The 26,479-nt window shown below is 42.9% G+C and overlaps 1 protein-coding gene across 2 annotated transcripts; it reads right to left on the bottom strand.

Moving 5' to 3' along the window:
* Positions 1 to 3,448: 3,448 nt before the first annotated feature.
* On the bottom strand, positions 3,449 to 20,974 carry zgc:152891 (uncharacterized protein LOC767741 homolog). 2 transcript variants are annotated; one of them, XM_041837390.2, is made up of 15 exons: positions 20,928 to 20,974; positions 19,854 to 20,013; positions 19,200 to 19,440; positions 18,754 to 18,835; positions 13,831 to 13,920; positions 13,580 to 13,695; positions 13,249 to 13,421; positions 12,784 to 12,927; positions 12,212 to 12,415; positions 10,947 to 11,033; positions 10,646 to 10,815; positions 10,243 to 10,364; positions 8,884 to 8,984; positions 8,530 to 8,700; positions 3,449 to 3,704 (listed from the first exon to the last, which is right to left on the bottom strand). In XM_041837390.2, the coding sequence occupies exons 2-15, from the start codon at positions 20,007 to 20,009 to the stop codon at positions 3,525 to 3,527; spliced, it is 2,037 nt and encodes a 678-aa protein (XP_041693324.1). In that variant the 5' UTR covers positions 20,010 to 20,013; positions 20,928 to 20,974; the 3' UTR covers positions 3,449 to 3,524. The 2 variants fall into 2 exon arrangements, with proteins under 2 accessions (XP_041693324.1, XP_041693323.1); XM_041837389.2 differs by lacking the exon at positions 20,928 to 20,974 and having other exon boundaries at positions 19,854 to 20,169.
* Between the last annotated feature and the right edge of the window lie 5,505 nt (positions 20,975 to 26,479).

Below are 26,479 nucleotides of genomic sequence, written 5' to 3'. Positions count from 1 at the left end.
AATGAGTTATGGAGCTCACTGTATATATATATATATATATATATATATATATATATATATATATATTCATATACACACACACAAACTACCAGTCAAAAGTTTGGACACACCTACTCACTCAAGGGTTTTTGTAGAATAATAGTGAAGACATCAAAACTATGAAATAACACATATGGAATCATGTAGTAAGCAAAAAAGTGTTAAACAAATACAAATATATTTGAGATTTGAGATTCTTCAAATAGCCAGCCTTTGCCTTGATGACAGCTTTGCACACTCTTGGCATTCTCTCAACCAGCTTCACCTGGAATGCTTTTCCAACAGTCTTGAAGGAGTTCCCCCATATGCTGAGCACTTGTTGGCTGCTTTTCCTTCACTCTGCGGTCCGACTCATCCCAAACCATCTCAATTGGGTGGAGGTCGGGAGATTGTGGAGGCTAGGTCATCTGATGCAGCACTCCATCACTCTCCTTCTTGGTAAAATAGCCCTTACACAGCCTGGAGGTGTGTTGGGTCATTGTCCTATTGAAAAACAAATGTTAGTCCCACTAAGCCCAAACCAGATGGGATGGTGTATCACTGCAGAATGCTATGGTAGCCATGCTGGTTAAGTGTGCCTTGAATTCTAAATAAATCACAGACAGTGTCACCAGCAAAGCACCCCCAAACAATAACACCTCCTCCTCCATGTTTTACGGTGGGAAATACACATGCAGAGATCATCCGTTCACCCACACCGCATCTCACAAAGACACAACGGTTTGAACCAAAAATCTCCAATTTGGACTCCAGACCAAAGGACAAACTTCCACCAGTCTAATGTCCATTGCTCGTGTTTCTTGGCCCAAGCAAGTCTGTTCTTCTTGTTGGTGTCATTTAGTAGTGGTTTCTATGCAGCAATTCGATCATGAAGGCCTGATTCACACAGTCTCCTCTGAATAGTTGATGTTGAGATGTGTCTGTTACTTGAACTCTGTGAAGCATTTATTTGTGCTGCAATTTCTGAGGCTGGTAACTCTAATGAACTTATCCTCTGCAGAATATAAACTCATCAAAAAAAGATGTGTAAATATTTGTATGAACATAACAATATTCAACAACTGAGACATAAACTGAACAAGTTCCACAGACATGTGACTAACATAAATTGAATAATGTGTCCCTGAACAAAGGTCAAAATCAAAAGTAACAGGCAGTATCTGGTGTGGCCACCAGCTGCATTAAGTACTGCAGTGCATCTCCTCCTCATGGACTGTACCAGATTTGCCAGTTGTTGCTGTGAGATGTTACCCCACTCTTCCACCAAGGCACCTGCAAGTTCCCAGACATTTCTGGGGGGAATGGCCCAACCATCACTCTCCGATCCTGCAGGTCCCAGACGTGCTCAATGGAATTGAGATCCGGGCTCCTCGCTGGCCATGGCAGAACACTGACATTCCTGTCTTGCAGGAAATCACGCACAGAACGAGCAGTATGGCTGGTGGCATTGTCATGCTGGAGGGTCATGTGGGAGGAGGATGTCTTCCCTGTAACGCACAGCGTTGAGATTGCCTGCAATGACAACAAGCTCAGTTCGATGATGCTGTGACACACCACCCCAGACCATGACGGACCCTCCACTTCCAAATCGATCCCGCTCCAGAGTACAGGCCTTGGTGTAACGCTCATTCCTTCGACGATAAACGTGAATCCGACCATCACCCCTGGTGAGACAAAACTGCGAACTCGTCAGTGAAGAGCACTTTTTGCCAGTCCTGTCTGGTCCAGCGACGGTGGGTTTGTGCCCATAGGCGACGTTGTTGCCAGTGATGTCTGGTGAGGACCTGCCTTACAACAGGCCTACAAGCCCTCAGTCCAGCCTCTCTCAGCCTATTGCGGACAGTCTGAGCACTGATGGAGGGATTGTGCGTTCCTGGTGTAACTCGGGCAGTTGTTGTTGCCATCCTGTACCTGTCCCGCAGGTGTGATGTTCGGATGTACCGATCCTGTGCAGGTGTTGTTACACGTGGTCTGCCACTGCGAGGACGATCAGCTGTCCGTCCTGTCTCCCTGTAGCGCTGTCTTAGGCGTATCACAGTACGGACATTGCAATTTATTGCCCTGGCCACATCGGCTAGAGCCAGTTTGCGCTGTTCTGTGAAGGGAGTAGTACACAGCGTTGTACGAGATCTTCAGTTTCTTGCCAATTTCTCGCATGGAATAGCCTTCATTTCTCAGAACAAGAATAGACTGACGAGTTTCAGAAGAAAGTTCTTTGTTTCTGGACATTTTGAGCCTGTAATCGAACCCACAATTGCTGATGCTCCAGATACTCAACTAGTCTCAAGAAGGCCAGTTTTATTGCTTCTTTAATTAGCACAACAGTTTTCAGCTGTGCTAACATAATTGCAAAAGGGTTTTCTAATGATCAATTAGCCTTTTAAAATGATGAACTTGGATTAGCAAACACAACGTGCCATTGGAACACAGGACTGATGGTTGCTGATAATGGGCCTCTGCACGCCTATGTAGATATTCCATAAAAAATCAGCTGTTTCCAGCTACAATAGCCATTTACAACATTAACAATGTCTACACTGTATTTCTGATCAATTTGATGTTATTTTAATGGACAAACAAATTGCTTTTCTTTCGAAAACAAGGACATTTCTAAGTGACCCCAAACTTTTGAACGGTAGTGTATATGTATGTTTTGTACACAGTACTTTCCAAGACAGACTGACCAGATGAATCCAGGTGAAAGCTATGATCAGAATGATGTCACTTGTTCAATTCACTTCAATCCGTGTAGATGAAGGGGAGGAGACTTGTTAAAGAAGGAATTTTTAACATGACAGGTGGAAGCTAAATCCTAGTCCACCTCTCACTCAGCAAAGATGGAGAGGAGAAAAGGACAGGATAATAGGAGAGAAGGCCACTATAGACTATTGAGATGCAGCCAGTATTATTGTTTGCTGCTGTACATTAGGAGAGGAGAGTGATCTACCTGATCACTGTGTATCGCTGCATTTCATTAAAAACCATTAAACCCCAGAAGCACTAACACTGTCAAAGCGTGATTATTAGAAACTGAAGAAACATTGTGGGTGATAGAGTAAAATCATTATAGAGCAGGTTTTAACACGTTTTTTTAACCATAAGATGTCGTTTATGTTTGTGAATGTGGCTGGAAGTGGGTGTGTGGGTGCCTAGGGGTCTGTGTGTTTGCCTGTCAGTGTGTGTCTGTGTCTGCGTGCATGTGTGGGTTGGTTCTTCTATCCTTGTGGGGACCTAAAATCCCCAAAAGTCCCCACAAGGATAGTAAAACAAGGAAGATTCTCCCTCGTGGGGACATTTCCCACATCCCCATGAGGACAAAGACTATTTTAAGTTCAGGGTTAGTGGTTAGGTTTAGGGTTACGGGTTAAGGTTAGGGAAAATAGGATTTTGAATGGAAATTCATTTTAGGTCCCCACGAGGATAGAATAAAATAACATGTGTGTCTGTGTGTGCATGCGTGTCTGTGTGTGTGTATTCGCAGCAGCTCAGATGGCCACACTGTTCTCAATGCGGTCGGGGGACATGTACTCATAGGGCAGCTCCAGCTTCTTGTTCCTGTCTGTGATATCATCAGAAATGGCCCTGAGCTCGGCCTGCACCTTCTCCACCAGCCTGCGAGGGGCACCACTGCTGAACACAGCCTCACGGTAGTGACACAGAGGCACCTAGGAGAGGAAAAAGGGGATGGATGTAAAATACAAGATTATGGCAGATAATATTCACATTTTTGGTGACTTCAAATGGAAAAGTCCACAGACCCACTCCAAAAGGCTTTTGGAGCCATCATCAACTCAGTGGGTTTTGTCCAATGTGTCCGGACCTACGCATTGCCACAGTCATACCCTGGATCTAGTTTTGTCCCTTGGAATAAATATTGTGGATCTAAATGTTTTTCCTCATAATCCTGGACAATCAGACCACCATTTTATTACGTTTGCAATCGCAACAAATAATCTGCTCAGACCCGAACCAAGGATTATCAAAAGCCATGCTATAAATTCTTGGACAACCCAAAGATTCCTAGATGCCCTTCCAGACTCCCTCCACCTACACAAGGACGTTGGAGTACAAAAATCAGTTAACCACCTAACTGACAATCCAAATGTAACCTTACCTAATACCCTAGATGCAGTCGCACTTCTAAAAACAAAAAACATTTGTCAAAAGAAATTAGCTCCATGGTATACAGAAAATACCCGAGCCCTGAAGCAAGCTTCCAGAAAATTGGAACTGAAATGGCGCTCCACCAAACTGGAAGTCTTCTGACTAGCTTGGAAAGACCTACTGTGCAATATCAAAGAGCCCTCACTGCTGCTCGATCAGACTACTTTTCCAACCTAACTGCAGATAATAAAAACAATACAAAATGTATTTTTTGATACTGTCGCAAAGCTAACTAAAAAGCAGCATTCCCCAAGAGAGGATGGCCATGAACTTCTTCAACGAAAATATCATGATTATTGGAAAGCAAATTACGGACTCCTTGAATCTGCGTATTTGAGTTGACCTGAGTCTTCACAGAACTGCCAGGACCTAGGATCAATGGAGACACTCAAGTTATTTTTTAATCCGGTATCTCTCGACACATTCACAAAAATAGTCATGGCCTCTAAACCTTCCAGCTGCCTACTGAACCCTATTCCAACTAAACTACTGAAAAAGCTACTTCCTGTGATTGGCCCTCCTATGTTGAACATAATAAAAGGCTCCCTATCCTCTGGAGGTGTACCAAACTCACTAAAAGTGGCAGTAATAAAGCCTATCCTGAAAAAGCCTAACCTTGTCCTGGAAAATTAAAAAAACTATCATTCTATCCCCTCAAACATTTTTGAAAAAGCTGTTGTGCAGCAACTCACTGCCTTCCTAAAGACAAATAATGTATACGAAATGCTCCAGTCTGGTTTTAGACCACATCATAGTACTGAGACTGCACTCGTGAAGGTGGTCAATTATCTTTTAATGGTGTCAGACCAAGGCGCGGCATCTGTCCTCGTGCTCCTAGACCTTAGTGCCGCTTTTGACACCAAGATCACCACATTATTTTGGAAAGATTGGAAACCCTAATTAGTCTACATGGACAAGTTCTTGCCTGGTTTAGATCTTATCTATCGGAAAGATATCAGTTCGTCTCTGTGGATGGTTTGTCCTCTGACAAATCAATTGTATGTTTCAGTGTTCCTCAAGGTTCCGTTTTAGGACCACTATTGTTTTCACTATATATTCTACCTCTTGGTGATGTCATTCGGAAATACAATGTCAACTTTCACTGCTATGCGGACGACACACAACTGTACGTTTCGATGAAACATGGTGAAGCCCCAAAATTGCCTAACCTGGAAGCCTGTGTTTCAGACATTAAGGAAGTGGATGGCGGCAAATGTTTTACTTTTAAACTCGGACAAAACAGAGATGCTAGTTCTAGGTCCCAAGAAACAAAGATATCTGTTGTTTTGATCTGTGAAGGACCTCTGCATTACTCTGGACCCTGATCTCTCTTTTGACGAACATATCAAGAATATTTAAAGGGCAGCTTTTTTCCATCTTTCTAACACTGCAAAAATCTTTAAACTTTTTGTCAAAAAATGATGCAGAAAAGCTAATCCATGCTTTTGTCACTTCTAGATTAGACTACTGCAATGTTCTAGTCTCCGGCTACCCGGATAAAGCAATGAATAAACCTCAGTTAGTGCTAAATACAGCTGCTAGAATCTTGACTGGAACCCAAAAATGTGATCATATTACTCCAGTGCTAGCCTCTCTACACTGTCTTCCTGTTAAGGCTAGGGCTGATTTCAAGGTTTTACTACTAACCTACAAAGCATTACATGGACTTGCTCCTACCTATCTCTCTGATTTGATCCTGCTGTACATACCTACACGTACGCTACAGTCACAAGACGCAGGCCTCCATATTGTCCCTAGAATTTCTAAGCAAACAGCTGGAGGCAGGACTTTCTCCTATAGAGCTCAATTTTTATGGAATGGTCAGCCTATCCATGTGAGAGACGCAGACTCGGTCTCTACCTTTTAAGTCTTTACTGAAGACTCATCTCTTCAGTAGGTCCTATGATTGAGTGTAGTCTGGCCATGCGGTGCGAAGGTGAACGGCAAGGGACTGGAATGACGAACCGCCCTTGCTGTCTCTGCCTGGCCGGCTTCCCTCTCTCCACTGGAATTCTCTGCTTCTGACCCTATTACGGAGGCTGAGTCACTGGCTTACTAGTGCTCTTCCATGCCGTCCCTAGGAGGGGTGTGTCATGTCGTGTCAGGCTTTTTTGCGCTATACTCGACTTGAGTGGGTTGAGTCACTGACGCAATCTTCCTGTCCGGTCTTGACTCCCCTCAGGCTCGTGCGGTGGAGAAGATCTTCATGGGCTATCCTCAGCCTTGTCTCAGGGTAGTAAGTTGGTGGTCTGTTTATCTCTCTAGTGGTGTGGGTGCAGGGGTTATATCCCACCCAAAGTGCACCCTCTACCCTCTGTGATTATTATTTGACCCTGCTGGTCATCTATGAATGTTTGAACATCTTGAAGAACGATCTGGCCTTAATGGCCATGTACTCTTATAATATCCACCCGGCGCAGCCATAAGAGGACTGGCCACCCCTCAGAGCCTGGTTCCTTGCTAGGTTTCTTTGAAGGTTCCTGCCTTTCTAGGGAGTTTTTCCTAGCCACCATTCTTCTACATCTGCATTGCTTGCTGTTTGGGGTTTTAGGCTGGGTTTCTGTATAAGGACTTTGTGACATCTGCTGATGTAAAAAGGGCTTTATAAATACATTTGATTGATGAAGATGTGTGTGGATTTTACATACAGTGCCTTCAGAAAGTATTCAGAACCCATCACTTTTCCCACATTTTGTTACGTTACAGCCTTATTCTAAAATTGATTAAATAAAATAAAATCCTTATCAATCTACACACAATACCCCATAATGACAAAGCGAAAACAGATTTCTATAAATCTTTGCTAATGTATTAAAATAAAAAACAGAAATACCTTATTCACATAAGTATTCCGACCCTTTCCTATGAGACTCGAAATTGAGCTCAGGTCAATCCTGTTTCCATTGATCATCCTTGAGATGTTTCTACAACATGATTGGAGTTCACCTGTGGTAAACCCAATTGATTGGACATGATTTGGAAAGGCACACACCTGTCTATATAAGGTCCCACAGTTGACAGTGCATGTCAGAGACATGCAGGTTTGTGTCGAGACACAGATCTGGGGAAGGGTACCAAAAAATGTATGCAGCATTGAAGGTCCCCAAGAACACAGTGGCCTCCATCTTTCTTAAATGGAAGGAGTTTGGAACCACCAAGACTCTTCCTAGAGCTGGCCGCCCGGCCAAACTGAGCAATCGGGGGAGAAAGGCCTTGGTCAGAGAGGTGACCAAGAACCCGATGGTCACTCTGAGAGAGCTCCAGAATTCCTCTGTGTAGATAGGAGAAGTGGCCAGACGGAAGCCATTCCTCAGTAAAAGGCACATGATAGCCCGCTTGGAGTTTGCCAAAAGGCACCTAAAGACTCTCAGACCATGAGAAACAAGATTCTCTGGTCTGATGAAACCAAGATTGAACTCTTTGCCAAGCATCACGTCTGGAGGAAACCTGGCACCATCCCTACGGTGAAGCATGGTGGTGGCAGCATCATGCTGTGGGGATGTTTTTCAGGGGCAGGGACTGGGACACTAGTCAGGATCGAGGGAAAGATGGATGGAGCAAAGTACAGAGAGATCCTTGATGAAAACCTGCTCCAGAGCGTTCTGGACCTCAGACTGGGGCGAAGGTTCACCTTCCAGCAGGACAACAACCCTAAGCACACAGCCAAGACAATGCAGGAGTGGCTTCGGGACAAGTCTCTGAATGTCCTTGAGTGGCCCAGCCAGAGCCCGGAGTTGAACCCGATCGAACATCTCTGGAGACCTGAAAATAGCTGTGCAGCAACGCTCCCCATCCAACCTGACAGAGCTTGAGAGGATCTGCAGAGAAAAATGGGAGAAACTCCCCAAATACAGGTGTGCCAAGCTTGTAGGGTTATACCCAAGAAGACTCAAGGCTGTAATCGCTGCCAAAGGTGCTTCAACAAAGTACTGAGTAAAGGGTCTGAATACTTATGTAAATGTAATATTTTGTTTTTTTCTTTGTCATTATGGGGTATTGTGTGTAGATTGATGGGGGGGGGGGGGGATTATATAATCCATTTTATAATAAGGCTGTAACGTAACAAAATGTGGAAAAAGTCAAGGGGTCTGAATACTTTCCGAATAAACTGTAGTCTGCAGTGGGCTGGGACAGTAGGGACAGAGTAATGAGGAGGCTGCAGGTGGAGTTGACGTCCGGTAGGATAGAGAGACATCTTGTGATAAGACACAAGATGATATTGGAGAGGACTGGGTGAAGTTCACAGTGATAGAGGGTATTTGGATCGTACATAGTCGGCAGCGGGCTGGGACATCAGTCATCAGAAACTGTGTGTGTGTGTCTTACGTAGTCGGCAGCGGGCTGGGACAATAGGGACAGAGTGATGAGGAGGCTGCAGGTGGAGTTGACATCCGGGAGGATAGAGAGAATCTCTTCCTCCGTCAACATGCCTTTGGTCTGGGGAGGGGGGTGCGTCATGTATGCTGGGCAGTTGGGCATCCACAGGTCAAAATCCACCTGGAGGGAACAAGAAGGGGAATGGGTATCACTTAGTTTGTGTCACAAATGATCCAATATTTCCTTTATAGCATACTACTTTTGACCAGAGCCCATATGTGTCTCAAGTGAAGATTTGGCCCTAAGTACTGTATTGATTGATGGATACAGTTTATTGATTAATCATGTTGATGGATTGATAACCTGAGAGAAGTTGACAGCAGCGTGCAGCGCAGAGCAGCAGTATATCACCATGGTAACAAACTGACAGAGTTCTGGTTTGGTTTGGAATGACTGTGGGCAACCTGAGGGAACCAAGATAGTTAAAAGGTAGTCAGTTAGTTATATAGTAAATTCACTTCAGTTGACAATAAAAAAATGCACAGCCATAGACTTTGAGAAACCACTTCTCATGTACGCAGTTGGCGTTCCAATTCATCCCAAAGGTGTTCGATGGGGTTGAGGACAGGGCTCTGTGCAGGCCAGTCAAGTCCTTCCACATCGATCTCGACAAACCATTTCTGTATGGACCTTGCTTTGTGCACAGGGGCATTGTCATGCTGAAACAGGAAAGGGCCTTCCCCAAACTGTTGCCACAAAGTTGGAAGCACAGAATAATCTAGAATGTCATTGTATGCTGTAGTGTTAAGATTTCCCTTCACTGGAACTAAAGGGCCTAGCCTGGCCCATTTTTCCTCCTCCACCAAACTTTACAGTTGGCACTATGGTAGCGTTCTCCTGGCATCCACCAAACCCAGATTCGTCCGTCGGACTGCCAGATGGTGAAGCGTGATTCATCACTCCACAGAACGTGTTTCCACTGCTCCAGAGTCCAATGGTGGCGAGCTTTACACCACTCCAGCTGACGCTTGGCTTTGCGCATTGTGATCCTAGGCTTGTGTGTGGCTGCCCGGCCATGGAAACCCATATCATGAAGCTCCCGATGAACAGTTATTGTGCTGAAGTTGCTTCCAGGGGCAGTTTGGAACTCGGTAGCGAGTGTTGCAACCGAGGACAGACTTTTATGCACTATGCGCTTCAGCACTCGGCGGTCCTGTTCTGTGAGCTTGTGTGGCCTACCACTTTGTGGCTGAGCCGTTGTTGCTCCTGGACATTTCCACTTCACAATAACAGCACTTACAGTTGACTGGGGCAGCACTAACAGGGCAGAAATTTGACTAACTGACTTGTTGGAAAGGTTGCATCCTATGACGGTGCCACGTTGAAAGTCACTGAGCTTTTCAATAAGGCCATTCTACTGCCAATGTTTGAATATGGAGATTGCGTGGTTTTGTGCTCGATTGTATACACCTGTCAGCAACGGGTGTGGCTGAAATAATGTAAATGAGAACTTGTTCTCAACTGGCTTACCTGGTTAAATAAAGGTGAAATAAAAAAATAAAAAAATAAAAAAACAAATAGCCGAATCCACTAATTTGAAGGGGTGTGCACAAACTTTTGTGTATATATAGTGTAAATTATTGAACAGTGCCTTTTTTATTGAACAGTAAGTTTCACATAGGGTGTTATGGGTAGAACACACACACACACACACACCCCTACCTGAGTGAGGGAGCTGTAGGAAGCCGTGTGTGTAGATCTCTGTGATCCAGCTCTGCAGCTCAGAGTCCTGCTTCACATCCTGGTCTCCATGGTAATACACATCCACCCAGCCACTCACAAATCTGCCACATCATCAAACAAAACACAACAGTAATGATGGTGCGTGTAAAATGGAAGTGTGTTGTATGTGTGTGTACCTGTGCAGTGCGTGCCAGATTCTGAGAATTGATATCATAGCTGTAATTGAATTGTGTGCATGACTGTATTTCTCTGTGCGTGCGTGAGTGCATGTGTGTGTACCTGTGCAGTGCGTTCAACACTCGCAGTGCATTGTGAGCGTAGTAGCTGTGTGTGTGTGTGCACGTGTGTGTGTGTATGTATGTGCGTGCGTGAATATGTGTACCTGTGCAGTGCGTTCCACACTCGCAGTGCGTCGTGTGCATAGTAGCACTGTTTGAGTGTGTGTATCCCTCTGTCTGCCAGGTCTTCAGGGACACACAGGGAGCGGTAACTCAGACGCTCTGTGGCTCGTGACAAAATTACAGGCAACGCCTCCAGACCACAGCCTATGGCCTGACACACACAACAGGCACATGCAATTTTGTGGTTATAAACTAGCAAAAGTGTACAGGCATATGCACAAAGAAAATGTGTGTACTAAAACATTGCAACTCACACAAACATTCCAAGACACACGATCATACCTTGTCAAACACTCCGTTGGCAGCCAGTAGAGAGCCCCTGGCTTGGATGTTGATCTGTAGTGTGGTTTTGATGTGAGGCATCAACAACTGCAACAATAATAATAACAACAACAGTCAGATTCTGGCTAATGGCAGCTCTATACATTTCAATTCCATCTGCAAGGTACTAGTGAAACAGATGTGAGCTCGCGAGACTTCCGGATGGTTCAGGAGGTTAACTAAACTTTGCACCTACGCAGCCTGGTCTAGACATAACATAGTAAACGTAAATCCGGGACACTCAAATTAGTATGATATGTTACATTTGTAATGGTTATATAGGATAGAAGGTTATTTAAGTCAAAAACAAAAGGAGGTTGTTTGGTCGGGGTGGATGTGTGGGCGTATAACGCGAATATCTAGCAACCCAGAAATTGCATGTTCGAATCTTATCATGGACAATTTTAGGAACTTTGCAACTGCTTACTACTTTTTAGCTACTTTGCAACTACTTAGCATGTTAGCTAACCCTTCCCCTAACCAACCCTTCCCCTAACCTTAACCCAGGTAACATTAGCCACCTAGCTAATGTCAGCATTAGACACCTAGCCACCTAGCTAATGTTAGCCACAACAAATTGGAATTCGTAAACAGTAGAGGCTGGTGGGAGGAGCTATAGGAGGACGGGCTCATTGTAATGGCTGGAATGGAATGGAGTCAAACATGTGGTTTCCATATGTTTGACGTGTTTATCGCTCCATTCATTCCATTTCAGCCATTACAATGAGCCCGTCCTCCTATAGCTCCTCCCACCAGTCTCCACTGTTCGTAACATATCATACTTATTGAAAATGTGTAACATATTGTACGAATTGCAATTCGTAACATATCATATTAAATGAATGATGGAAATCCACTAATTAATACATACCATACGAAACATATCATACTAAATGGAGAGAGACATATTTACGTTTACTATGTTACGTCTACCCCTCCAGGTTGCGGCACGTTTCACCGCCTACTAAGTGGTGGTGTATTTATTACAACTTTACCTGCTGTGTTTACTATTTACTAGTTGGGGTGGCAGGTAGCTTAGTGGGTAAGAGCGTTGTGCCAGTAACCGAAAGGTCGCTGGTTCTAATCCCCGAGCCGACTAGGTGAAAAATCTGTCGATGTGCCCTTGAGCAAGGCACTTAACCCTAATTGCTCCTGTAAGTCGCTCTGCATAAGAGCGTCTGCTAAATGACTTAAATGTAAATACCTGTTTATTATATACTATTTACCTGGTGTAGAGGGTGTACTTCCGGCAGCTGCCTGAGGGTGGCAGTGCAACACACCTCTCCCAGCAGGTGGGTTCTGAGGAAGTGAGAGGAGAGCTGGTGGCACTGGAAGTCTGAGCAGCGCACCCAGGTCTTAGCCAACAGCCAATCAGGGCCAGGGTCAGAGGGCAGGAACACTGGGTTCTGAGGGCCAGGGGCCTGCTGCAGCTGTGGGTATAATTAGTGGTACAATAGTTCTAGAATTATACATTTTTGTAGTAGCAGTAGTAGTAACAGTAGTAGTAGAATCCAACTAGTAATAGAATTCCCCTCTGGGATTAATAAAGTTTCTGTCTGCCTGTCAGTATGTACAGTACCAGTCAAAAGTTTGGACACACCTACTCATTCAAGGGTTTTTCTTTATTTTTACTATTTTCTACATTGTAGAATAATAGTGAAGACATCAAAACTATGAAATAACAAATATGGATGAGTAGGTGTGTGCAAACTTTTGACTGGTAGTGTATGTATGTATGTATGTATGTATGTATGTATGTATGTATGTTTGTATGCCATAGATTGTTTATTGGACTCACCTGGATGGCGATGGGTTTGAGCTCCCCCTGCTGGTTGAGGTGCAGAAGGACTAGCGGGGCGGCGAGATACTGCTGCTTCCCATTGATCACGTTGGCCGGGACACCTTCCAACATTTCGTAGTCCAGCAGGAAAATAGACCCTCTCTGCCGTGAACGCACAAAGGTGAAGTTTGAAGTTTCACACAGTGCAAACCCAACACACACCCACAAACACTATTCTGGCCTGTGTGGTCCAGTTGTTGCAGCCGCTGACCCCGACACACATGTATGCCAGAGTCGGCATGTTTTCGAATCCAGCCCATGCCTTTTGACTGTCCCTTTCCGTCTTTCCAGCGATTTGCAATCTCTTCAATAAAAGCTCAAAGAATTACGAAAGGAGTGGGACTGCCCCACTCCTTAAAAAAAATAAAAACACACTCACCGGCAGACATAGACACACACACACACACACACACACACACACACCTCTAGCTCCTGGTCCAGTGAAGATCCGTCAGGCAGGAAGGGGCAGAGAATGTCAGAGTTGATTGACAGGTTGGGAGGGAGGAGGCGTGTCTGTCGCACCATGAGAGGGTTACAACCGTTCAAACACTGGTAGCCAAAGAACCAGTCCTCAGACCAATGGGCCTGCACATACTCTTCAAGAGAGGGGGAGGGAGAGAAGAGAGAAGGAAATAAAGAAAGGGGAGGGGAGGGGAGGGGAGGGGGGAAGGACAGACAGTGAGAATTGGCGGTGTGTGTGTGTGTGTGTGTGTGTGTGTGTGTGTGTGTGTGTGTGTGTGTGTGTGTAACATACTAGCGACAGTATTCTGGCTCCCATTGTGGCTGAACATGGTCTCCAGCTCAGTAAAGCTACTCCAGGATTCAGCTCTCTCAGGAAAACCCCTCAGATACTGCAGATTGATGCCTGGGCTGAGAGGACAAATACAATGTGAAGGGGAAGATCAAATGTTGAGGTGAGGACAGACAGAATGTGGAGGGCAAATAGAATATGGAGGGCAGACAGAATGTGGAGGGCAGACAAAACGTTGAGAGCAGAGGGCTGACCTCTGGCGTGTGTAGCTGAGGTTGGGTCCCAGTTCCTTCAGACTGGTCATGTCCACACAGTGAGGAACTCCCTCAGCAAACGTACGCCACCTATAGGGTAGACCACCACATGACATCAATCAAACTATAGGTACTAAAGGCCCACTCACTTGACTCGTGTAAGAGCGGCTTTGCGTGAATCAAGTGAATGAGCCTTAATATTCTACCCGCACACATCCTCCTCCATAATGCTAACACCGACTTTTTAAACACTAAACCCAGTGAGCACCGATTGACGCAGGACGTCCATGGATGTTGAAAAGTGGTTGAAATTTGGTCAGTCCGCCCTGGCATTTATTTCAACATCCACAGTGATTTTTGGTCAGGTCCAGACCGGCCTTGATTTCAATGTCCACAGACGTTGATTTCTGGTCCATTCCCCCCCAGCTTTGATTTGCCCCCAAAATAGACGTCTATGATTGGTTCAGATTTGGTCTGGTCCAGACCGGCCTTGATTTGGCCCAAACTTGGTTCAGATGTGGTCCGGTCTGGACCAGCCTTGATTTGGATGAAAATGTGTTCCGATTTGGTCCGGACCTGCCTTGATTTGGCCCAAGCATAGACATCCCACTGGGCACACCACATCATTTCAACATGGAAATGTGGGTAATATTTGGTTGAGACGTTGATCAATGACATTTCAACCTTTATTCACCCACTCAAAAAGGACAGCCAGAAGTTTGTTATCACTATGCTTTCAACCATCTAATGCACAACCAAATTCCAATGGAAAACAATGTCTGATCTTTGGTTTAGTTGTCATCTGAATGTGTTATCATTGCGCTTTCAAAGATTTAAAAGCACAACATACAATGTCAGATGTTTTTATTTTTATACAACTTAATGTGTTATCACTGTGCTTCATCTAATAGCACAATCAAATGACCTGGATTGCAGTTGAGATTACATTAAAAGTGCATAGTACAAGTGATCAATAATGTTTGAGATTCTGTGTGGATTATTATAGCAATTGTGAATATTTCCACAGACCTGCGACCTTTGCACGCTATGTTGAACATGCACACTTTCTACGATTACATAAGAAGACATTTATAGTAAAAGTAACCTCAATATATAGTGCAATCGGAAAGTAATCAGACCCCTTGACTTTTCCACATTTTGTTACGTTACAGCCTTATTCTAAAATAATTTTTTCCACTCATCAATCTACACACAATACCCCATAATGACAAAGTGAAAACAGTTTTTTTGTAAATGTATTAAAAATTATTTCATAAGTATTCAGACCCTTTGCTATGACACTCGAAATTGAGCTCAGGTGCATCCTGTTTCCATTGATCATCCTTGATATGTTTCTACAACTTGATTGGAGTCCACCTTTGGTAAATTCAATTGATTGGACATAATTTGGAAAGGCACACACCTGTCTATATAAGGTCCCACAGTTGACAGTGCATGTCAGAGCAAAAACCAAGCCATGAGGTCGAAGGAATTGACCGTAGAGCGCCGAGACAGGATTGTGTCGAGGCACAGATCTGGGAAAGGGTACCAAAAAAATTCTGCAGCATTGAAGGTCCCCAAGAACACATTGGCCTCCATCATTCTTAAATGGAAGAAGTTTGGAACCACCTAGACTCTTCCTAGGGCTGGCCGCCCGACCAAACTGAACAATCGGGGGAGTAGGGCCTTGGTCAGGGAGGTGAACCATCTCTGCAGCACTCCACCAATCATGCCTTTATGGTAGTGGCCAGACGGAAGCCACTCCTCAGTATAAGGCACATGACAGCCTGCTTGGAATTTGCCAAAAGGCACTCTCAGACCATGAGAAACAAGATTCTCTGGTCTGATGAAACCAAGATTGAACCTGTTGGCCTGAATGCCAAGCGTCACGTCTGGAGGAAACCTGGCACCATCCCAACGGTGAAGCATGGTCGTGGCAGCATCATGCTGTGGGGATTTCTTTCAGCGGCAGGGACTGGGAGACTAGTCAGGATCGAGGGAAAGATTAACAGAGCAAAGTACAGAGAGATCCTTGATGAAAACCTGCTCCAGAGCGCTCAGGACCTCAGACTGGGGCAAAGGTTCACCTTCCAACAGGACTACGACCCTAAGCACACAGCCAAGACAACGCAGGAGTGGCTTCGGGACAAGTCTCTGAATGTCCTTGACTGGCCCAGCCAGAGCCTGGACTTGAACCCAATTGAACATCTCTGGAGAGACCTGAAAATAGCTGTGCAGCGACGCTCCCAATCCAACCTGACAGAGCTTGAGAGGATCTGCATAGAAGAATGGGAGAAACTCCTCAAATACAGTTGTGCCAAGCTTGTAGCGTCATACGCAAGAAGACTTGAGGCTGTAATCGCTGCCAAAGGTGCTTCAACAAAGTACTGGGTAAAAAGTCTGAATACTTATGTAAATGTCATATTTCCGTTTTTTTTTTTTTAAACCTGTTTTTGCTTTGTCATTATGGGAAAACGATTCAATCCATTTTAGAATAAGGCTGTAACGTAACAAAATGTGGAAAAAGTCAAGGGGTCTTACTCATTTTAAGGTGGAATACATGACATAGACATAGACAGACCAGGTGAATCAGGTGAAAGCTATGATCCCTTGTTGATGGCACCTGTTAAATCCACTTCAATCAGTGTAGATGAAGGGGAGGAGACAGGTTAAAGACAGATTTTTAAGCCTTGAGACAATTGAGACATGGATTGTGTATGTGTGCCATTCAGAGGGTGAATGGGCAAGACAAAAGATTTAAGTGCCTTTGAACAGGGTATGGTAGTTTGAGTGTGTCAAGAACTGCAACGCTGCTGGGTTTTTCACACTCAACAGTTTCCTGTGTGTATCAAGACTGGTCCACCACCTAAAGGACATCCAGCCAACTTGACATATCTGTGGGAAGCATTGGAGTCAATATGGGCCAGCATCCCTGTGGAACGCTTTCGACACCTTGTAGTCCATGCCCCGACGAATTGAGGCTGTTCTGAGGGCAAAAGGCGTGCAACTCAATATTCGGGAAGGTGTTTCTAATGTTCAGTATATGTACAATATCTATACTTTTTTTAGGAACAAAAAATGAAGAGTACAGATTATTCTATGGGACAATATACAAAAGTTTTTGAGAAAGATAATTTGAAAAATACAATTTTATTGAGTAAATGTATTTATTGGTTTCTTTTCAATCTGATAAGAGATGAAAATGTAATGAATTGAAGGTTATTTGTTCATGTAAAAATATAAATTTACAAATGATTATTATTATTTTTGTGTCATTAGATTTGGGGTGGGGTGGGGTCATGAGAAATTTTTGCAAAAATAATGTGGTCCCCAGAAATTTGGTTGGGAAAAATGGGGTCCCTGCTGAAAAGATTTGAATACCACTAATTTGATGTATTATTTGATTTAGTCCTATTCTTTAACTTAGATATTTGGTTGAGATGGAGACGTGAATCCAACATATTAATTATCAACGTGAAGATTCAATTAGAAAATCAACCAAAGCTTGAAACCCTAGGCCTATATGTATTGTCTATTTTTAGTTTAACCCTGGTTGAATTTAAAACAATAGCTGTTGATGACTTTCTACACTGCTTTCAGAAAGTATTTACACTAGGGTTGAATATTTTCCCGGTATTTTACAAATGTTACTTCCCGAGAATATATCACTTTTCTCTTGGGTAACCATGTATTTCCTGCCAAAACGGGAGGTGTCATTCAAAAGCATTATAAAGCATATAAATACTGTATGTCTGGGTTTGATTATAGCTTTGATCAGCATGAAAATTAAAACCTGATGCAATCTACCTGATGAGCCATATATTAAATACATTTTATGAGCCCTACATTAACGACATTTAAAGAGCCCAAGCCCAAAAAAGCCCAAATGATTGTGCCGTTATCCAATACATATATTGTATGCATTCAATAACTGTAAGTCGCTCTGGATAAGAGCGTCTGCTAAATGACTAAAATGTAAATGTAAATATATACCGTATGATATAGGCTACTTCACAGGCAAAATCCTATAGGAAAACTTGGTTCAGTTTGCTTTCCAACAGACACTGGGAGACAAATTCACCTTTCAGCAGGACAATAACCTAAAACTGAAGGCCAAATATACACTGGAGTTGCTTACCAAGACGACATTGAATGTTCCTGAGTGGCCTAGTTACAGTTTTGACTTAAATCGGCTTGAAAGTCTATGGCAAGACTTGAAAATGGCTGTCTAGCAATGATCAACAACCAACTTGACAGAGCTTTTTAAATTTTAAAAAGAATAAATGTGCAAATATTGAACAATCTAGGTGTGCAAAGCTCTTAGAGACTCACAGCTGTAATCGCTGCCCATGATTCTAACATGTATTGACTCAGGGGTGTGAATACTTATGTAAATGAGACATTTCTGTATTTAATTTTCAATACATTTGCCAACATTTCTAAAAATATGTTTTCACTTTGTCATTATGTATTATGTGTAGATAGGTAAGAACAAATATATATTTAATCCATGTTGAATTCAGGTTGTAACACAACAAAATGTTGAATAGGTCAAGGGGTATGAATACTTTCTGAAGGTACTGTAAGTGACAGATGGGAGCAATCTCCATTTTGCTGTTTTAATTGGAAGTATAACTTTTGAATGTGACAATGCTTTCTTTATTGACATGTAGATGTAAGTTAAATTATGTACATTTGACATTTGGCCATAGAAACTCAAAAAATGATTTTCAATGTCGTGACTTCAACGTCCGTAAAATATGTATTTTCAACATCTATAAAATACGTTTTATCAACGTCCATAAAATACGTATTTTCAACATCTTTTCAAGTAATTTTGCTCACTGGGAAGTGCCTGGTGGTAGAGTTAGGAGATGTGTTGTGTATAGTAAAAGGAAGTTTGTTGTGGTTTAGTTGTGATACCTGATGTGCTGCTGTTTAGTGTGCAGTTCTTTGAGTCTGTGGTCCTTCAGTGTTTGCACAGTCTCTGAGTTGAACAGACACACTGAGAGAGAGAGAGAGAGAGAGAGAGAGAGAGAGAGAGAGAGAGAGAGAGAGAGAGAGAGAGAGAGAGAGAGAGAGAGAGAGAGAGAGAGAGAGAGAGAGAGAGAGAGAGAGAGAGAGAGAGAGAGAGAAATAATATATGATATGATTCAAATACGAAGGCTACACCACTTCCTCTTTCCATGGTAACGTTATAGTATGTAGTTCTCACCAATTGACTAGTTCATCAGTGTGACGAAAGAGCTCTTACTCACACTTCCTGTAATATGGGGTATGACCATGTGACTAAAATAGTCACATGGTCATACCCCATATTACAGGAAGTGTGAGTAAGAGCTCTTTTTTTATTATTTTTTAAATCTCACAGTCTCCGTTCCGTAGCTCCACGTCACCATCTACGGACCGGAGCCACCTGCTACAAGGGAAGTGCTCCGCCCCCTGGTGATGTAGACCCGCCTCTTCCTCCTGTCTGTCACACAGCCTCCTGACCTCCACCCCCCTGCAGTGCCAGTCCAGGTCCGGGAAACCCATCCGAGCCTCCAACCGTAGCCGGACCAGAACCACCCGACCCAGTGCCACCTCTGACCACACTCTGACCACACAGGCCTGGAACAGGGATAATGGAAAAACCTATAGGTAAAGCTCTTTGAAATCTGGCTAAAAGCAATCTAAAATGAAATACTGTTTATTAGACAACACAAACTGCAGGTTAATATACTGACAGAGAGAGAGGGAGAGAGAGGGGGAGAGAGAGAGAGAGAGAGAGAGAGAGAGAGAGAGAGAGAGAGAGAGAGAGAGAGAGAGAGAGCATCTACTTCACTTGCTTTGGCAATGTTAACACATGTTTCCCATGCCAATAAAGCCCTTAAATTGAAATTGAATTGAAATTGAATTGAAATTGAATTGAATTGAATTGAGAGAGAGAAGGAGGAAGAGAGAACGAAAGAGAAGGGAGTGAGAGAGGGTGGTAAGATAGAGAGAGAGAGAGTGAGTGAGTGAGAGAGACAGAGAGAACTCACTGATCCAGGTAGGAGGTGGTGCTGGTTGGCCCCAGCGTTCACTGAGATGGGCGGGGTTTCGCCACCCTCTGAGCCAATCAGAGTGAGCCATAGGATGCTGTAGGTTCCAGAGGTTGGGGCAGGTAAGGTATGGACGGTCACCTGGAATTCCTCCATGGCACTGGCCATGACAGACGGACACACACACACACAAAACCACATATTTGCATGCACTGATGAGAGCGGCGCTCTTCTGTGTTCGGTATTTGAATTGGAAATCATCATTTTACATTTTTAGTCATTTAGCAGACGCTCTTATCCAGAGCGACTTACAGTTAGTGAGTGCATATATTTGTAAAAAAAAATGTTTCATACTGGTCCCCCGTGGGAAACGAACCCACAACCCTGCCGTTGCAAACGCCATGCTCTACCAACTGAGCTACATGGGACCCCATCATCAGATCATTGCTGCATCTTGTTCATGACTTGTCAACCATGCTGATTTGACATATCATTACCTTACAATACACAATGTGCAGTACAAAAAATGCCTACATGCACATTCATTCCTTTTGTAATAAGTTATTATGAATTCAATTCAATTATAGGCTTTGATCACATTGATCCCATAATAACAGTCCTTGTTATGAATAGGCCTATTTTACAGTTTTACAATTCATCATGTGTGGTTATGGTAAATACATATTTAAAGGTGCAATATGCAGAAATCGCTGCACCATTTCCTGGTTGCTAAAATTCTAATAGTTTGCCCAATTTCAGTTTATGTGACAAAATAAGCAATGTATAGTGTAGAAAATCATTGTACCATCTAAATCGCTGTGACATATTTTTTCAATAACCCAAAATATTGTATTTTCAGCTTTTTGAAGCCCGAAAGTAAAATAATCAAAAATGAAATTTAAGAACGAGAAGCATAGAAACAGTCACATAGAACTAATTTACGGCTTCTTAGACTTGCTTTCATTGAGAATGACATTTACTTATCATGACTCAGTCAACAGTGCAAAGTTGCCTAATAACCCGTGATGAAGTTATATTCTCTAAGGGAAACGGAATAATAAGATAGACACTTACCAACAGCAGTTCCTATGAAGAACACAATAAACACAGCATACGGCAACTGCCAGAGTGTTCCTTTTCGAAAGACACGTGTTGGTCTCATAGACTAGACGTAACATAGTAAACGAAAATTTGGCACACTCAAATTAGTATGACACTGATTGTTACGTTTGGTGTCCGTATGGTTACATAAGACAGAAGGTTAGTTAAGGCAAAAACAAAAGGAGGGTGGCCATATAACGCGAACGTCTAGCGACACAAAGGTTGCATGTTCAAATCTCATCATGGACAACTTTTCAACTACTTACTACTTTTTAGCTACTTTGCAACTACTTAGCATGTTAGCTAACCCTTCCCCATACCCTAACCTTAACCCTTTAACCTAACTCCTAATCTTAACCCTAACCACTAGACTAGCTAATGTTAGCCAAATTGGAAATTGTAACATATCATGTTTTGCAAATTCGTAACATATTGTACGTTCTGTAAATTCGTTACATATAGTAGATGTTTTATTTTTTTTATTTCACATATCATATTAATTGTTATTCGTAACATATCATATGGAATGGATGATGGACATCCATAAATTAATACATACCGTATGAAACATAACATATCATAAATGGAGCTTCACTGGTTTAAGTACAAAATAATACAAAATGCTCTGAGACCAGGTTGCTTGCATTCATCCAACCCAATGCGTGGGTGGATCTTGTGCTTACTTCCTTCCTGGTCTGTCAATACTAGCCTAGGCTACTACTCATTAGTCATCAGATATAGGCCTGCTATCTGTCTACACAATCTTATGCATGAATTTGCATACCTCCTTTTGCTTAGGGCATGAATTAATGTTTCTTGGTAAGCAGACTGGTCTGGTAGCCTGTTTATTTATTATGAGCTCGGGGTAGGAAGGAAGGCCAAGCATTCAATTTAAGGCTATTTGTCAATTAATATCTGACCAATTTCTCATTTACTATTGTCTTATAAAAGAAGGCATAACATGTCATAGGCTGTCATATTTCCATTATCTGCCTACATATTTTTGTTGTGACTAATACATTTCCGTTTTCAGAATATGTACAGTGCATTCGGAAAGTATTCAGACCCCTTGACTTTTTACTCATTTTGTTACGTTACAGCCTTATTCTAAAATTGATTAAATTGTTTGTTTTTTCTTCATCAATCTACACACAATACCCCATAATGACAAATATCTTTATTTTTTTTGACATTTTTGCAAATAAAAAACGGAAATATCACATTTACATAAGTATTCAGACCCTTCACTCAGTATTTTGTTGAAGCACTTTTGGCAACGATTACAGCCTCGAGTCTTATTGGGTATGACGCTACAAGCTTGGCACACCTGTATTACCCCCCGAGTGGCGCAGTGGTCTAAGGCGACCGGGAGACCCATGGGGCGGCGCACAATTGGCCCAGCGTCGCCCAGGGTAAGGGAGGGAATGGCCGGAAGGGATGTAGCTCAGTTGGTAGAGCATGGCGTTTGCAACGCCAGGGTTGTGTGTTCGATTCCCACGGGGGGCCAGTATGAAAAATAATAAAATAATGTATGCACTCACTAACTGTAAGTCGCTCTGGATAAGATCGTCGACTAAAATGTATTAGGCTGGATACATGACATTTTTAACAACGCTTTTTTTATGATAAAAACTAGTTAATTGCATCCGCCGTGGAGCCCAGTTTCATAATATTACCATATGGCCCAGCTGCTTACCGTGGTATGGCTGGCGCATACCGATCAAACGTTAAACATTTTCTGGTCATGGTTAACCATATTTTTTTCAGAGAAAGGTATAAACCTAAACAAATCACATGTCCCTGTACTCTTTTTCAAGTTGTGGCCGATTTAAACAGCTAGAATACATTTTTTTTTATTAAGAAATAACCTTTTTTTTGTGTGTCGATTTGTTTCTAAATGGCTGCTGGGTCATTGATATGCGTCGAAATCTGTTCGTTCGGAGGCATCGAATTGAGCGAATGCTACGCAGGTTCACTGAGTTGCAAACCAAATGCATAGGTCTAGCTCATTGATTTGTAGGTCTGATGCATATGCTACCTCAAATGAGCCTAGCAAGTCTCGTGAATGAGTTATGTAGTACCCTAATTCTTGGGTAGGGTGGCCTAGAACACTTTTAGAAACTATTTTAGTAATAATATTACGATGATAAATACCATTATAGTACTAAATAGCATTTTGATTATTTTTTAAATAAAAAACCTATGTAAGCATTTTGCTGTTTTTGTTGTTGTTATTAGTTATTTTATGATATGTATTATTGCAAGGCAGAACACAGCCACATTTTATGTTTTATTTTTCAAATGTGGTTTGAACTGGGTGTGACCTAGTAACCTCTATGTGCAAGTCCAGCAATTGGCTGCCATAGTTGGGGCAGGTTTGAGACCGATCTCAGGAATTAATAAGAAAAATACACTTTATTTCTCAGCTGCCTCACCAATGTCTTTACGTGAATGGATAACTATTTTCAGGTCTCTCCAGAGATGTTAGATCGGGTTCAAGTCCGGGCTCTGGCTGGGCCACTCAAGGACATTCAGAGACTTGTCCCGAAGCCACTCCTGTGTTGTCTTGGCTGTGTGCTTAGGGTCGTTGTTTACATTACATTTACATTTTCGTCATTTAGCAGACGCTCTTATCCAGAGCGACTTACAAATTGTAATCACAGTCGTATTGGCACTGAAAGGTATAGATAGTTAGACATAGAGCTGGTGCTAAACTGTAACATCCTGCTAAGTGACCAATAAAGGAGCTGCTATAGAAGGAGAAGGGATGTTATTGGTGCCAGAAGCAGACTCAGTCAAGACAGCCAATAGGCTACAGATGGGGACATGCATGGCCGTTCAATAGTTACATTTGGTGCATTATCCCCGCCCCCCCTTCCCCTGTACTGCTGTTTGGAAGCAGGTTGAGACTAGGTGAGGCATGCATTGAGTCTGGATTTTGAAAACCTTAAGAAATGTTTTGTGAATCCAGACCCTGCAACTTTGGTATTAGGTAAGAGAATGCCACAAGGCTGGCTTGAGCAATGAACGGAAACGATTTGCAACAACTAGACAAACAGAGACACAGCCTGAGAGAAAGTCTGTTTGGGCCATCCAGACAGATCTGAGACCAGGCTACTAGAGACAGATCTGAGACCAGGCTACTAGAGACAGATCTGGGACCAGGCAACTACCATCCTCCATCCCAAAGTACACCCTCTCTGTCATCCCCACAAACAGACCTGTCTCTACCACACCTAGAGGAAGGGAGGGAGAGAGATGAGGTAGGAGGCAGGGAGAGAGAGAGGCGAGGTAGGAGGGAGAGAGAGAGAGGCGAGGTAGGAGGGAGGGAGAGAGGCGAGGTAGGAGGGAGGGAGAGAGAGAGGCGAGGTAGGTTGTCCTGTTGGAAGGTGAACCTTCGCCCCAGTCTGAGGTCCTGAGCAGGTTTTCATCAAGTATCTCTCTGTACTTTTCTCCATTCACCTTTCCCTCGATCCTGACTAGTCTCCCAGTCCCTGCTGCTGAAAATCATCCCTACAGCATGATGCTGCCACCACAATGCTTAACCGTAGGGATGGTGCCAGGTTTCCTCCAGTGATGCTTGGCATTCAGGCCAAAGAGTTCAATCTTGGTTTCATCAGACCAGAGAATCTTGTTTCTCATGGTCTGAGAGTCCTTTTGCCTTTTGGCAAACTCCAAGTGGGCTGTCATGTGCCTTTTACTGAGGAGTGGCATCCGTCTGGCCACTCTACCATAAAGGCCTCATTGGTGGAGTGCAGCAGAGATGGTTGTCCTTCTGGAAGGTTCTCCCATCTCCATAGAGGAACTCTGGAGCTCTGTCAGAGTGACCATTGGGTTCTTGGTCACCTCCCTGACTAAGGCCCTTCTCCCCCGATTGCTCAGTTTGGCCGGGTGGCCAGCTCTAGAAGAGTCTTGGTGGTTCCAAATTTCTTACATTTAAGAATGATGGAGGCCACTGTGTTCTTGCTCAATTTCGAGTCTCATAGCAAAGGGTCTGAATACTTATGTAAATAAGGTATTTCTGTTTTATATTTTAAATACATTTGCAAAAAAAATTTAAAACCTCTTTTCGCTTTGTCATTATGGGGTATTGTGTGTAGATTGATGAGGAACATTTTTTATTTTATACATTTTAGAAAAAGGCTGTAACGTAACTAAATTTGGAAATAGCCAAGAGGTCCGAATACTTTCAGACTGCACTGTATACTAAAAATATATGTGTGGAATTTGTTTTGATTTAGAATGGACCATTATCATGCACCTGTCTCGAAACAGCGAATGGAGGACGCTTTTCCCGTGGTTCATTTTCATGCTAGCCAGGTAGGCTATACTCTTTAGGATCAGACCCTTTTTTTCAATTTTCGCCTAAAATGACATACCCAAATCTAACTGCCTGTAGCTCAGGACCTGAAGCAAGGATATGCATATTGTTGATACCATTTGAAAGGAAACACTTTGAAGATAGTGGAAATGTGAAATTAATGTAGGAGAATATAACACGTTAGATCTGGTAAAAGATAATACAATCAAAAAAACATGCGTTTTCTGTTGTTGTTTTTGTTCCATCATCTTTGAAATGCAAGAGAAAGGTCACAATATAATATTGCAGTTTAGGCGCAATTTAGATTTTTGCCACTAAATGGCAGCAGTGTGCGCGCAAAATTTCAGATTGATCCAGTGAAACGTTGCAATGCTGGACTATTTTGTATCAAGTCTGCCCAAATGTGCCGAATTGGTCAATTAATACATTTTCAAGTACATAACTATAGAGAACATAGAAAAATGATGTGGTAATACAAAATGTAAGTTTACACACTCCTAGGAATGTCATACATGATGGATCATTAGCTTATACACTAACTTTCACACATCTAGATGGCCGGGCGGGGTGGGTGTGGAGCCAGAGACAGCAGGGGTTCAAACTGTAGAACCCAGTTCCTACATTTGAATATAAAAATAGATTTTATCAAATAAAACTATGCTACATTTTATCTCTGGGAGCCTTAGGATGACAAATCAGAGCAAGATTACTGAATGTAAGTACATTATTTACCTTCAGAGGTGAATGTATCAGACCCGTTGCCGTGATATGTTTTTTGTTGTTATGCACTCTCCTCAAACAATAACATGGTATTATTTCACTGTAATAGCTACTGTAAATTGGACAGTGCAGTTAGATTAACAAGAATTTAAGCTTTCTGCCCATATAAGACATCTATGTCCTGGAAAGTTTGCTGTTACTTACAACAGTCATGCTAATCACATTAGCGCACGTTAGCTCAACCGTCTTGTATACAGGACACTGATCCCGTAGAAGGGCTCCCGAGTGGCGCAGCGGTCTAAGGCACTGCATCTCAGTGCTTGAGGCGTCACTACAGACCCCCTGGTTCGATTCCAGGCTGTATCACAACCGGCTGTGATTGGGAGTCCCATAGGGAGGCGCACAATTGGTCCGGGTTTGGCCCGTGTAGGCCGTCATTGTAAATAAGAATTTGTTCTTAACTGACTTGCCTAGTTAAATAAAG

Source organism: Coregonus clupeaformis, chromosome 19 (genome assembly GCF_020615455.1).
Source record: "Coregonus clupeaformis isolate EN_2021a chromosome 19, ASM2061545v1, whole genome shotgun sequence".
Lineage (NCBI taxonomy): Eukaryota > Metazoa > Chordata > Actinopteri > Salmoniformes > Salmonidae > Coregonus > Coregonus clupeaformis.
This window is presented reverse-complemented; position numbering and strand designations above follow the sequence as displayed.

Excerpts from the sequence above, each read along its gene's own strand:
- zgc:152891 (XM_041837389.2), bottom strand. The coding sequence starts at position 20,117 with ATGATGATTTCCAATTCAAATACCGAACACAGAAGAGCGCCGCTCTCA. Across the intron at positions 18,836-19,199 it reads GGAGCTACGGAACGGAGACT|TGTGTCTGTTCAACTCAGAG; the intron begins GTGAGATTTAAA and ends TCTCTCTCTCAG. Across the intron at positions 3,705-8,529 it reads CCCAGCCCGCTGCCGACTAC|GTGCCTCTGTGTCACTACCG; the intron begins GTAAGACACACA and ends TTCCTCTCCTAG.